Source organism: Agelaius phoeniceus, chromosome 3 (assembly GCF_051311805.1).
Source record: "Agelaius phoeniceus isolate bAgePho1 chromosome 3, bAgePho1.hap1, whole genome shotgun sequence".
NCBI lineage: Eukaryota > Metazoa > Chordata > Aves > Passeriformes > Icteridae > Agelaius > Agelaius phoeniceus.
Window position 1 is genome coordinate 39072230 of NC_135267.1, and position 15119 is coordinate 39087348.

A 15119-nucleotide genomic window follows, 5' to 3' on the forward strand; every position below is an offset into this window, starting at 1 on the left:
CATGGTACCATCCCACCCCCTCTTCCACCTTTCACATAGCAGCATTGTGCTGACCAGAGTGAGGACGTTTCCTGTGACTCCTTTCCTTAGGATCAAGGTATCCTGGGAGGTCAACAGCTTAATTTCCATACCTCTGTTCTCAACCTCACAAAACTGTCTCAAGGATCTCCCTTCCTATTGATAATACTATGCAAAAAATAGCCAGTATTAAGCCTCACGAAAACGTGAGAAAAAAAATCTTACACGATTTAACAAATAGAGAGGGAGAAAAGAATTAGCCGGGCATGTTTTAGTAACAAAGCTGGAATGCATTGATTTTATATGCCATGCCATAAAATATAAAATATTTTATATTTCTATATTCTATTTCTACAGCCTAAAGATACAGCAGTATGGTGTTTACAGCTACATTGATTAAGTATTTTTCAAAACTAAAAAAAAAAATCAAAAAGCAGATACTTTGGGTGGGCCATAAAAAAGGCCATAAAAAATTCTCCTAATATCCTCAGGATTCAATCTTTGAAGATGTTCAGCTCTTCAAATGAATACTCAACTGAATGCATTATTTTTAGTGCCCAAAGGAGATACATGCAGCATAGACTGAAGTGTAACAGCTAAAATTCATGCTTTACAGATTATTTTTCCTCCTGTATCTTAAATGAAACTATTATTAAATCAGGCTACCTTATTTGACAGAGGTAATAGCAGTCACAGTAATTTCAGCAAATTCCCTACCAATTACCTGTAAAACAAGATATTCTCAGCCACAACTCCTCCAATCTGAAATCAGCCTTTACTCCAACTCTAGATTGGATAAGGCATTTTTTTTATTTCAGGTATTAGCAGAATGTAGCAGCTGACCATTTCAGCTGTTTTAGAGATGAAATATTCCCCTCATGTGAAATGCCTCATTCCTCCCCAATGACTACCCTTCCAGGTGACTTTTTAGTGGTATCTTTGAATGCATATTCTAACAATCACCTCCAATATCCTAAAGCATAACATGAATGTTCATTGCACTGCAGTTCAGTGTATTATTAGCACAGCTCACCTGCAACCCTCAGCAGGTTTGCCAGTCCCAGGAGCTTAGCAGGCTGTTTATAGTTTGTTGACATCTGAGCCAGACAGTCCTTGATGAGACTGAGTCGATCGGAGCACAAACGCACTGTTGAAAGGAGAACTGGTTTAGAGACTGCACAAATGAACTTGACTGCTGTGTTCCTGCTCAAACAGCACAGGACAGAAGGACTGCTGGGGAATATAAGAATGCAAACACAATCTGAAAACCAGCTCAAAGCTGCTTGCATGCAGATCCTCAATTATACCTGTAAACAGAAAAGTTAAAATAACAACACAGGATATATCCAGCTCCAATCATCAGCAAGTCAGGCTGTGAAGGGAGCAAAGAGAGACAACTGACCTGAATGAAAACTCTTTTTGTTACATGTTTTCACATTCACTCTTTTAAAATGTGTACAATTAACTGATATACCTTTATATTTTATTTTTTTTAAATTATAATTTTTGCAATATCCCATAAGACTGCTAATACAGGCATTAACTTTTGTTTAGAATGTTGCAACTAAGATTTCATTTATTTAGCATGGACAAGATACATCATACAGACTGAAAGAACTGTCATTAGCAAACGCTTCAGCTCTTTTTAATTCACTTAAAAATTTCCTGAAGAAGTGGAAGGATAGCCTGCAAATCACCAGGTTCTTTCAACCATATCCTGAGCAGCTTATAATTAGTACTGTGTTTCAAAAAAAAAAATTTACCAAGAATTAAACAACTATTTTAACTGCATCATTTAATATCATGAACTGATTCGAGTGCTCTATTTAGCTCATTAGTGGGTGGCTAACTTCAGGCTGCTGCTCTAAAAGGTGATGCTTTCATACTATGCAAGTTCTCAGAACACAGAGGAACAGCATGCAGATATCCCACTTAACACTCAGTAAGAGTGAATGGCTGCATGGGGATAAACTCTGCATCAGCATATTGGGCTTAAAACAGGATATTAAGCCTCTAAATAAGAGCAAAGACATATTAGTATAATGAAAACTATTAATTCTGGAAATTAGACTGAAATGAATAAGAATGGAAGAGCAAGAAAAGGTCATATTTTTAGTTTCATTTTTAATATTCTATCACAGGCATATATTAGTATTTAGCAAGAAAATGTTTTCAGTTACTGATTATTTAAGCAGGAATTTTTAATACATTATATAACTAAAAGTAATCTGATACAATACTGTGGGTCAAACACTTAAAGATGGATTTGTCTTCATATTTTATTTTAAGACGGAGCCTTCAAACCAGATTTTATTACAACATAGCATAATGGTAGTTCATAAACTTAAACTGTTAATTTTGCTAAAATAGAAGTGGGGGAAGATCTACAGAAAACTAAACACAGAACTGCAAATAAAAGTCTATTGCTAAAAGACTATTGCTGCAAGAACAGCTGATCCTTAGAGCTACTTTAATGACATTCTATCAAAGTAACAGATCATTTAAAGGCTTTCATTAAAACTTGAAAACATAATTTTAATCTTATTAGATTAATTTGATTTACATGAAAGATACTGAAGCAAGGATGTCAGGATCATTAATGAAATTACATGCATGATTTCATATATTCTAATTAATCTAGATCAGTAGTATCACACATTCTGTTAATGCAGCATAATGTCATTCCTTTTTTTAAATGATATCTCCATGTCCACATCAAAAAAAGTTGAAGAAAATACATGTACCTTTTTACAGGCTGAACAAACAGACTGGAAAAAAATTTTACTCTAGAAATCAACTGACCAATACTGCAAGATCTAAAAATCAGACACTCTCAGTCCAGAAATGTTAAGATTTCTGATTATAACATTTGGAGCATCAATTCACTTGAATAAATACTTGGGAAAAAAGAGAACACCAAAGTAATGTAACAACAGCTGCTGAGAACATCTACTTCATTTTCCATGATATGGAAAGCACCAGAAGTGCTTTCCATAAATCCCAGTATTTCTCTGCACAATGCCAGAAGCAAAACATTATCATCAGCACATCTCACAGCTTAGTTCTCATCTCTGCCAGTTCCATGAGTAGGGTTCATGCAATTTCATTGTACATAATCATAACTTCATTCCAACCTTTGTCCAACAACTTTCTGTTCCACTGCAGTTGGAGCTACAAAAGATTTCATTTTAAGCACATCATCAGAAGAAATACTTTGTAAAAGTTCACTTCCACTGTCATTGGGTTTTATATACTTCACAATGAAACAGCCCAGTGGAGACATGAACACTGCCTGACATGAAGTACATCTCTCGTACCTGTTATTTTAAAGCACACAGCCAAGTGCAGATTATTTGGTAAATAAAAGATGAGCTCAATTTCTATTCAATCACCAGGAGTTTCATATACTTGATATTCTATTTTAAAGTTGTGCTAAAAGTCAAAAAACAAAGACACCATATGCAAATATTGTTCTTGCCTCACAAGCTAAAAAATTCTATTAAAAATATAGTGTTTTTAATATGTGCCTGTAAACTGCTTGGAGGCAGTATATGGACTCTTTACTTGAATTATAGGCATAAATATGCATGAGAAATAGTTACTATTACATAAGTGTGCTATGATTAAAATAATCATATAAAGAATAAAATTAAGCAGTACCTTGCAGCGGTAATATTTTCACACCAAACTCTTCCAGGTAACCCAGAGCACGAATGAGGTCCAACTCCTCCTGAACAGCACTCGGACTGTCTTCAATGAGTTGTAGACAGCACCTAAATTAGAACAAAACACATTTTTCTGAAGTCTGATGAAAACATTTAAAATTAAACTTGTGGGAAAAGTTAACTGGTGAGTAAAACAAAACAAAACAACCACCATCAATAATTAACTGTGCTTATGAAATGTCAGAATACTCACTGCTTTTGTAATGCACATGGGAGGTGTTTGACACAGTCTAACTCTTATAGCTGGCTAAATGTTTTAACAAATTTCTATTTTGGTATTGCCTTCAACTGGTTGTTATAAGCACATCACCTAAACCCTCCTGAATTTAGATCTGCAATGTATTTATAAATTATGTTGAAGGTATATGTACTTAAAAACATAATTATTTTGAGAAATATTTCTCCTACCAATACAGTGCTTTGGTACTGCCATATAGTAGAAGTTAGAAAAGCAAAACACTGTAAAAAGTTGACTGGAAGTGAAATGCTAACAGTCATTGTCACAAATTCAGTTTTCTCAACTAGGTACAAAAAATAAAACAAAGCTTATTCAAAAACAACAAAAAACCCCACTAAATTCCTCTGAAGGTGAATTAACGCATGAAATTATTAAGAGCACATTATTCTAAATAGAGTTTTTAAATCACATGAATAATATATTCTCGTAATAAGCTTTTAGATAGTTTTTTTAAATACAAGCTGCATTCTGGTACAGTGTAGTCACATGTAGTTTTACTAATACACACTGAACAAAGAAAATCAATATGCAAAATCACAGAATCATAGAATGGTCATAGGATGGAAGGGACCTTAAACATCATCAAGTTCCAACTCCCCTGCCATGGGCATGGACACCTCCCACTAGACCAGGTTGCTCAAGAGGCCCTATCCAACCTGGCCTTGAACACTTCCAGGGATGGGGCATCCACAACTACTGGGGACAGCCTGATCCAGTGTCTCACCACCCTCACAGTAAAGATTTTTTTTAAAACATCTAAATTAACCTACTCTCCTCCAGTTTGAAACCATTACTACTTGTCCCACTATATGCCCTTGTAAAAAGTCATTCTCTGTCTTCCTTGCAAGTGTCCTTCAGATACTGGAAGGGCACATTTAGGTCATCCAAGAGCCTTCTCTCTTCCAGGCTGAACAATCCCAACTCTCAGATTTTCCTCACAGGAGAGATGCTTCATCCCTCTGAATTCACTCCAACAGATCCATGTCCTTCCTGTGCTGGGAACCCAGGGCTGGATGCAGCACTCCAGGTGGGGTCTCATCAGAGCAGAGCAGAGCAGAGCAGAGGGGCAGAATCCCCTCCCTCCCCTGCTGCCCACGCTGCTTTGGATGCAGCCCAGGGCACATTTGTCTTCCTGGGCTGCAAGGGCACATGGTTGGTCATGTCCAGCCTCTCACCCACAGCACCCCCAAGTCCTTCTCAGCCAGGCTGCTCTGGATCTGCTCACCCTCCAGCCTGGAGTAACAGAGGGGGTTGCCCAAATCCAGCTGCAGCACCAGCACTTGGTCTTGCTGAACTTCATGAGCATTATGAGCTTCATGTCTTGAGCTCGTCCAGATGGCAACTCATCTCATTTTAAATGGCTAAAATCACCATACACGTTAGATTAGGAAAATATTTGATTTGTCCAGTCTGCCCTATTTTTTCTCCACTAGTTAATTAATAAACATTTTAAATCAAAAACAAAATTGCATGTTAGCTGAAAATTCCATCTGAATCCAGCAGATTTTTCAGGCATATTGACAAATATTTCAGGCTCAAGATTAAAATAGGAGTGGAATAGAAGAACTACAGAGAAGCTGGAATTGTCTGCCTAGGGAGGTGGCAGAGTCACCATCCCCGATGTGTTTAAAAAAAATTTGGATGCGGCACTCAGTGCTACGGTTTAGCTGAGGTATTAGGGCATGGGTTGGACTTGATGATCTTAAAGGCCTCTCCCACCCTAGTGATTCTGTAAATACATTCCACCTAAACCACCTCATACACAAAGGCTACATGATAATCACTCACAGAAACTCAAGTTAAGTTACCATGAAAAAACTGATTGAAGGTAAATCAGAGGAGGACCAAAACATGTTACTAAACAGAATAACCACAGGGTCACACAACTCATAGCAAGTATTTGAGCTAAATGCATTTTGAAATATCACCATAAAACCCTAAGAGAAAAGCTGGTCACAGAACCCTTAGGCATCAAAGGGGTCTTTAAACTCCTTGGATTAAAAGCAACACTACTCTGTATTTCCAGAGCCTGCTTATGAGAAAGATTCCCAACAGAAGACTGGGTGGGGGAGTGATACTAGCAAATAATGCTATGACAACATTACATCAGTTGTGTTTATGCATATGATGGTTGTAAAGGTACCTGGCCAATTCCATACAGCTATCAGTCAAACTGGTTGAAGAATTGAAATATTCTCTACCAGCAGCCAAAACCAGCTCAATGCTTCTGGTATAGCTGACCCGGTACTGTGGCTTCCCTTTTGATGAACTTGGAAGATCCACTGACCAAACACTACAGTGCATCATTTGCCCAGCCAAGTGGATATTGTCGATACTGCTTGAGCATAGGAGACTTTCGGTGAATATCTAAAAGAAAGAACAGTAATTTAAAAACCTGCAGGAGCAGTAGCTTCAAATAAGCTTATCTGTATTGTATAGCATTAACCCCTTAGAATACAAGGATATTTGAATCAAAAGAATATACTCAGTCCAAGCAGAAAATCTAACTTCTACCAAGGGAAGTACTTCTACAATGCACTTAAGTAAAGCTAAAATTAATTAGTAGCTAGTTTCTATTTACTGGAAGTTAAAAAAAAAATCAATTGTCTTTTTACAGTATGACTTAAGACACCACAATATACCTACATTCTCAGGTATTAATACAATGTAAGAATCTGAAAGGGTAGTTCATTATTAAGACCTTAAAACCAACAATGTAAGAGAAGAAATTTTGTATTCCTAAAGTAACTAAAATTATTTAGAACTGAGTATACAAGATGTTCTTTAAATTTCAATCAAGACTATCTTCAAAGAATGCAAACTCATATAATGCAGCATCTGCCACAAAACACCTGATTTATTTCAAGGTAGGAATTTTGCCCAATTTAAGACACTCAACCTCAATTCCTTAAAAAAATTATTTTTTTCTTGAGCACAGTCATTACTGTGCTAATGAAAAGGAACATAAAAAAGGTAATCATTTCAGAAATATCACAGCTGCAGCAATATGGCCTTTATCAAAGGTTTAAAAGTTCATAACAAATTCAAGAGGATAAATGAATCATAGGGCCAAGGTTGGAAGGGATCTCAAAAGATCATCTGGTCCAACTTTTCATGGTAAAGAGGGCATGAAGGAGACTATTAAGCACTCTATCCAATCATACTTTATTTCAAGACACTTCTTTTCTAGGAAGACCCTCTCCAAACCATCTCATGCTCTGGGAAAGGAAAACAATTCAGTGGTTCTTAAAGAACATCACACAAGTGGATTATCTTCCATTTTACAACATATCAAGCCTCAAGGAACAGCAAGAGATGCAAAATATCATAGCGGACTCTTCCCCCTCAAAGATCACACACAGAACATTTACCTCTCTCAAAATTTATGAAGCCAAGGAGACAGAATTCACTATGCATGGAAAAAGAAGAGAGCAAGCATCATGCTAAAAAATAGCCAAACCTCACATGGGATTGCAAATCCGTACTGCCTCATCAATTTATCAATTTTGAAGTCATCAAAGTATAATTGCATATGACAGCACTACATTTCAAAGCATTTTCAGCACTCCTACATAATATCTTTTTCCAAAACCCTTGTGTTTCTATTTTAATCATGTTTCAGAGTTAAAAAATAATAATGTTAATAGAAAAATTACATTAAGATCTGAGTAAAGCAAATGCCTTATTTGCAGAGTGCTCTAGTATAACAATTTCTTAACATGCACTTACAAAAAAATTCAAGTACCCTAAATTGTAGCCCACCACAAAATCATGGCTATTAAACGTGTTGCAGTGTTTCTAGCCGTGCAACTACAGAAAAGGAGTGATTTTTCTCATATAGAAGTTGAATAGCATTGTCTTTTTCCTTCTTTTTTTTTTTTCTGATTTGCTTTTAAAACTTCTCCAAAGAGCTAATCAGAGGGGTAGACATAAGCAATTAATTCTGTAAACTGCAATAAAACCTGCTTCTGTATTGATATAAACATTAATTATAGGTGACATACTAATGCATCTGTAATAAATTGCAGTACATTGAAGTGAAAATGTAAATAAATAATATATGTCACAGCAAATTCTACATCTGTCTAACAGCAATCTTTTGCAAATACTAATGACATCGGTTTGGACTTTATGCACATGGAAGGGTTTTTACCTTCATTCAAATTAGATTTCTCATCTCACATAGTTTTACTTCAATTGCAAGCAGCAGAAAGTCCATAATCCTATAATGATCTTGGATAATATCATCAAACCAGAACTCCATGTTTAAGAAATGCTTGAGTGAAGATAACATTTAATTTTCATTAGTCTGGAGTGTTTATTGCTAAATAAATTTGTACACAGAATTACAGGCTATGTAAGAAAATCTCACAAAGTTGACTCAACTTTCTAAAAAATTGAATTTTAATAAAAGATATACATGGTATTTATTAGAGGAGCTTTAGACAAAATGAATAAACACCAGAAATTTTTTGCTTAAATAAAATACTGGGGGGAAAAAAGGCAGTAGGCAACCAAGTAATAACACAGAAAAATGTATTTACACCTGTGAACAACAATATGAAATAAGAATGTGTAGCTTACTTGGGACATAAGCCAGTAAGAAGACAAAAAACTCACCTCATAGCAAGTATCTGAATGTAAGCACCTATACACTTTCTGCTGCATGTCCAACATATCCTGGAGCAATTCTTTCCACTGCATCTCACCAACGGACGGTTGCCTACAAACATTTTTTAAAATTAAATACTCACTTCTCCAACAGTTTCAAAGAAAAGCAGTAGATTTCCATCACCAAAAATGTAAGTTTTCTCAAACTTTATTTCAATATTTAATTAGAGTTTTAACCAGAAGTGATTCAAAGACAGAAGGCTTTTAATATTAATTAGTATTAAAACAGTATCTGTGAGATAAAATGGTTTGAAAACAATGCAGTACTCAAAGTTCTTTTTTTTGTTTTCTGTGGGATAAGACAGGGATTTAAGCCATCTTTCTCAAAATCCCCCAAGTAGGTTTTGATAATGTTCCACGATACATCAGGAAGTTGGCAGTGCTATCTTCCTGCTGATCTGGGAACTGCAGGGCAAAACCAAGTCTGTAACAGCAACTGAGGCTCATTAAACTGCTGTTCATTGTAGGCAATCTCAAAGGACTAATCAATGGAATGCAATCACAGGAGAATAAAGCTGCAACTTGATTTTGTTTCTTAAAATTGAGTGGTATTCAGGTTTTTGACCCTCTGGATCTATGAATCTCTGCTTATCCACAAAGCTTCAACTTCTTGTGCTCTACCAAAACTTTTACCAGTAAAAACACTATGAATGTTTTTTGACATTATCTTGAGCTTTTCAGATTAAAAAAAAGACCTTTTTAAATTGCATGAGCTAGTTCCAGCTAATAGTGATTTTCTCATGTGGCATTAGCTTTTACTTTGGCAAAACAAAGGGTCTCCAACAGAAGTGGAAAAATCAACATTTTTCCTACAGAGGCATTGTCTTGATCTTTCTAAAGTGAGGTTTCTAAAGGTCTTAAAAAGCTTTCAGACTACTAAAAATATAAATAACACTCTACCATCATGGGTAAACTGTTGCATATATTTGCTTTAAAAAAGACAAATCACCCACAGTTATGTCTGGTTTTCCATGATTCAAAATTTTTATCTGCTTATACCAAGAGCCATTTAATAATTCATATGCATTTGAAAGATAAGTTAAATGAAAGATGAGTTAAACTAGAAAAATTGAAAAATTATACTGGGAATATATTCTACTGATAGAATCAATACCTAAAATCAATAAATTACCCTATTACAAGGATTCCAAGAAACATGCCAAAAAACCAAAGAATTATTTTACAAATCCTACGATCTCAGTAAAATTCAACAGGTCTTACAGGATCTTTTTCACAATATGTTAACTTTCACAGTTCATCATCCTGCAGTATTTTGCAGCGAGTATGCATTTTAAGCTTGTTTACTGGCACGTTAACATACTTAAGCAGGTTTGAAGGCAGGCAGAGATTTTTGACAGTGGAGAATGCAGCCAAAACACTAATCACATTAATCATCAGCTCAACAGAAGTGTTTATGTCCACTGTCTGCAGGGTGAACACCACAGCTCCCTGCTGCCAGGAAGAAGGCAGGCAGGCTCTGTTACCTCAGTGCCCTTCCCCTGCTGTCCCCCACTCCCCTGGGAATACTAACTTGCGACCTGTGTGCCTGGTCAGCCTGACCATCAGCTTCCGAGCCTCCTCTGCACTGTCCTTGGTGTCCTTCACAAAGGAAACCGGCTTCTGCAGGCCGTGCTTCTCCAGCAGCTCCGCCACACTGCAAACAGAGACAGCCCTTCAGAGCCCTGCACGGCTGAGCAGCTACTGCTGCAGCAGCAGGACTCTGAAAGCTCTCTCAAAATATGCACTGCAAATGCAAACAGTCCCAAAAAGTCCCTTACAGTATCAACTAGCCAGAGTAACATTACCTACGTTTTTTAAAATATATTAATAATACTGTAGGGTAAACACATACCACCAATACTTGATGACACACATTCACAGTTTTAGTCTTTAATCATTCAAAGCATTAGATAGTATCAAGATCAAAACAAATACCTCAGGTCACTCTCTTCCTCCTCGCCAATAACACCCCACCAAAAATAAAACAAGCAAAACAAAAAATCCCCAACCAAACAAATTAAAAAATATCCCCAACAAAGCCCCCCCCCAAAAAAACCCAAGATGTATAATATTCAAATAGATACAACAATTCAAAATGCCTATGTTCCAAATATAAAAACCAGATCATCTTGTGGACAGCATTAAAAAAAAAGATAAGTATTTTTTCCAGTTTCTTATCATAAAGAGTTCCTGGCTATGCCTAGTGATTTCTGTAATACACTATTTATTTTAGCAAAATTAAATACCTAAGAATTTGTTCCAGTTCGTCTACTTCATCATGAAGAGTTTTAGTTTTATCTGTTTCAGGCCTGTAATGATATCACACAATTAAATATATACATACACACATACTCCTTATCATTTCCTCTTAGATAGATATGAAGATAAGCAGTCTGACAGACTCCCTGATTAAAATCAAATATATGTTTACTTGCAAATATTAAAACTGTTGGGCTTCTTGCTGTAAAAGACAATTAAAATTTAGAGGGTCCCTCAGTCTCCCAAGAGCAAAGGTCTTCCTTCTTCCTTAGACTTTTCTCAGGCTCTCTCCTTCCTTCATGTAAAAGATACTGGAAGAATAGTTTGCACCTCACAGATCACAGGCTATCTCCTCTTCAAGCTTTCACTTTCTTCAATAGGTTTTTTTCTATCTCCCCTCTCTCACAGGGACGTATTGCTGCTTTTAAGTTAAGTGCAAGATGCCACTATTGTCACAAAACCAGTAAGACAGCACTAACATTTGGTCTCAATTCATCAGACTGTAAAAGTCTAAGAAACAATACAGAAGCCTTGGTCTAGGCTGCTACTTTAACCTTTGTTTTGCTGCAGTAACTGGTAGAATATGCACACAGCAGAAGTCTATAGATACATGCATTACAGAAACAGCAGCTTCGAGGTGAATAGAATATTCCAGTAACTCTGTCTACCCTTTAGTAACTTAACAACCCTTTTTAAAGTGTTAATTAACATCCATATTTAATATTTCTAAAATATTTAGAAATAACTAGCTGAAAATGTTTACCCATATCCTCTTTGTGGAAGGCATTCCAAAATATCATAGCAGAGAGAGAGCTGGTCATCTCGCTCACAGTTGTAAATACACTCCAACGCCGTAATCATAAGCTGGTCCTGATCAGGAATAATTTTTGGCTGACACTAACAAGAAAAGAATGTAAACTGGTTTTTATTTCTTGCTTCTAATTCAACAGTTAATTTTCTTTTCAATATAAAAATATGTGTAGTCCAAGTAAATAAACTGTCTTAGGTGCAATTAGAAGGTCTCTTGCTAACAACCTGGTAAAGTCACAACCAGAAACTTATCTTGACTAGTTTTCTGCAGTGCAGACACTTGAAAGAACAGTGGAATGCAATTATACCCTTTCTGAATTTGAGAAGTGGAAAGGGTGCAGGACAGAAGAAGGCAACTGCTGCAAACATTTGTCAGACTTACTTAATACGTACAACAGTACCAACATACATAAAAGAGCTGTGATTGTGCTTTGCTGGTTGGTTTCTGTCCATACACTCATTGCAATAGCATGCAAATATGTGCATGTGTGCTCTGGAATAATTATTTAAGCCAAAGAAACAGCATGAAACACTCACACAGAAGGCAACTTCAACCCTTACTCATTCATCTCTCACCTCAATTCTAATGGCCCCCACTTTATTCTTTACATTTGCTGTGGAAGGCAGGAGAGGGGGAAGTAACTTGAAATCTACTCCTAGTAAAATTCCTCAAGAAAAAAAGTGAGATCATTAAACTCTTTCATATCCACTTTTTATAAAGGAAATATGCCAGGAATTTACTTTAAACAGGTCACCAGGAAATTGCTTAGAAGAAGAATCAATTCAATAATTTTTATTCTACTAGGCTAGAATCATTATTACATTAGTTTCATAGTCTCATCAAAGACAGTTTAGTTGCACTAAAATTTATGGTAAAAAACTTTTTAATTCCTGTTTTCTAAAACATAAGAAATCTTGGGTCCAAGAAAACAAGAAAGATTAGAAGGATGAGAAGGATGATCTGACTTAGATGAACTAACTATTTTTGAATTCACCTCTTCAGGACAAGAATTTACAAAGAAACCAGTAGAATCAACAGAGCTCTTTACTTACATCAGGTTTTGAATTCTGAAATATCTTCAGAGGTAGAGTCAAGTCTTCCTTTGCCAATGTTACTAAGTATTCTTTAAAAAGGGTATTTGCAAGACCAGGGGACTGGTTTTCACAGCGGTGGAGGAAAGGGATCATCCACTGATAAACATTCTTCACATATTTTTCATCTGAGGACTGGAAAGCACAAAGAGTTACAAAGAGGAAATCTAAGAACAGGTCCAAAACAAGCAGGAAAAGCAAAAAACAAACGGAACCTTTTTTGATCAATATAACTGAAACAGTTATCTTCACCTATCACAAACAGATCACAACATCATGAAGCACTGAAACAATCTTCCTGCTACCCAATGGCTTGGGGAAACTGAGCAGAACAGGAGGAAAACCTATTATGTGAGGAAAGCCTGCCTTCCTCCTGCAGCTTAGAATGAGTGAAAGACCATGCAAGCAAGTCAGAGTAGCACTGCTTTCTGCAATTCAGCAAGAATGCAAGTCATGAGTGGCTTGTATTCTTGCTGAATTTCAGAAAACAAGTCATGAGTGGCTACATAAACCCAAAACCAAAACAACAAAAAAAGACCAACCCACCCCCCCCCCCCCCCCAAAAAAAAAACCCAAAGAAAGAGTTATATTTAATTTCTGAGTACTTTCCCATTTTCTTCTGGTGCTTATGTGTTCTTCAACTGAATTCTGACTTTCAGATCCCCATTCCATCTCTAGCTATTTTTCAACCCTTCCAAGAGGTCTTTTTCTATTCTGAAATTCCATGCTCAAGCTCAGTACAGAGACAAAACCACACATCTGGTGCAGAGGCAAATATAAAAATTTCATGATAATATTTAAAGACACCAAAAAACATCCAAGCAACACATTCAATGTTGTTGTATTTGCAGCATCATCAAGAGCTACAATGAAGATCCTTAAAAAAAGGCCAATGAAAAGGCAATTCACAGCTTTCCAGGTAGGATTTATTAACATTGAGTCCTCAGCCAGGGATAAAGTAGGTCTTTGAGAAAACTGAGCAAATTGAGCAAATTTAGCTTTTTTTAGAAAGAAAAAAAAATAAACCATACCACCAAAAAAAAAAAAAAAAAAAAAAAAAAAAAAAAAAAAAGAAAAAAGAAAAAAAGAACAGTGAAAATGTAGAATTTTTACTGAATTATAGATGAGAGTTTACCAGAAAAATGAGCATCTTTATATACACAGGATCCAGGGTAATCTGAGTTACTGGATTTCAAGGTATACTTACTGATTTATTCAAAATACTTACATTCTTCATCAACAGTCTCAGCTTCTCAATGTCCTTCATCTCTAAAAGTTCCTTCAAAGTCAAAGTTCGATCACCATCAGTCTCATAAACCACTGTCTCAAGAGTGATCAGATTGTCACAAAGCACCTGCAGACCAGGAATGTTCCTCTCCATGCCAAGACGAACAAGGGACAGAGCACAGTCAACCTGAAAAATAATTCAAAAAACACTGCTGTACAACTGCTTGCCAAACACCAATGTCAATCTGAGTCCTTTCTGTACATCTATTTTATTCCCTTGTTGCTTAATAGGTAATTTCAAGTTCCTAGAAGTTTTTGTGGACTGCATATTCCTAAATGGATTGCCCTTCTCAGCTTTATGAAGAGCACACAAAGTGCTTAATCTTAGGGGACGATATCATTAGATGTTTTTGACCAAGATGTATTGTATAGAGGCATGTAAATTAGAACATTAGTCCTTCTGGAGATCACACACAGCTCATCTCAGCATATGGAATATAAAGGATTGCTCTAAACTAAGACCATCAGGTAACTGATGTGTAATATGACTTTTCTAGCTGACCATGATTTAGTAATTTTAATTGTTGCATTTTACGTCACAAAAACCAATGACAGTCTCTCTCCAGTGACTGAAACTACCTTCATATGAAAGGTTCTGTTTTGTTTTCAAAGAACACAATACTGGCTGTAAATATTCAGCAAGGCAGACATAAGTCTTGAAGAGCAGAATGCAACTTAATTTATATGTTATATACTTTAACTGATCCTTGGAAGTTGCTTTCATTTCCATACCCACTGATTGGTTGTTAAGATCACAGGCAACTATGATTATAAAGAGCCCTGGTGGAGTGCAGGCTTGTCGAATAGAAGAACTCAAAAATCAGAACTAACCTATAGTGATACTTCCAGTCACCCTCCTTTTCATGCAGCTAAATTGGCTTGAGAAGCAATAAAAAACCAGAGCACACAAGTGATGAGCTCTGTTCTTATGTGCAATAGAGCTTCAGACACTTTTAACATATAAAGAAAATCAAGCAGAAACAAGCTGCGTAGTAGTCCCCATAGTAGTCCCACAGAAA

At 36.2% G+C, this 15119-nt stretch overlaps 1 protein-coding gene across 1 annotated transcript in view; it reads right to left on the reverse strand.

Moving 5' to 3' along the window:
* NBAS (NBAS subunit of NRZ tethering complex) overlaps window positions 1-15119 on the reverse strand; it is a 161214-nt gene that overhangs the window by 99982 nt on the left and 46113 nt on the right. The window contains exons 24-32 of the mRNA XM_054630256.2: window positions 14042-14227; window positions 12775-12948; window positions 11675-11808; window positions 10899-10961; window positions 10184-10306; window positions 8602-8704; window positions 6125-6348; window positions 3679-3791; window positions 1052-1165 (exon numbers count right to left, since the gene is read on the reverse strand). Coding sequence (XP_054486231.2) covers window positions 1052-1165; window positions 3679-3791; window positions 6125-6348; window positions 8602-8704; window positions 10184-10306; window positions 10899-10961; window positions 11675-11808; window positions 12775-12948; window positions 14042-14227 — 1234 coding nt within the window. The remainder of the gene's footprint in view (window positions 1-1051; window positions 1166-3678; window positions 3792-6124; window positions 6349-8601; window positions 8705-10183; window positions 10307-10898; window positions 10962-11674; window positions 11809-12774; window positions 12949-14041; window positions 14228-15119) is intronic.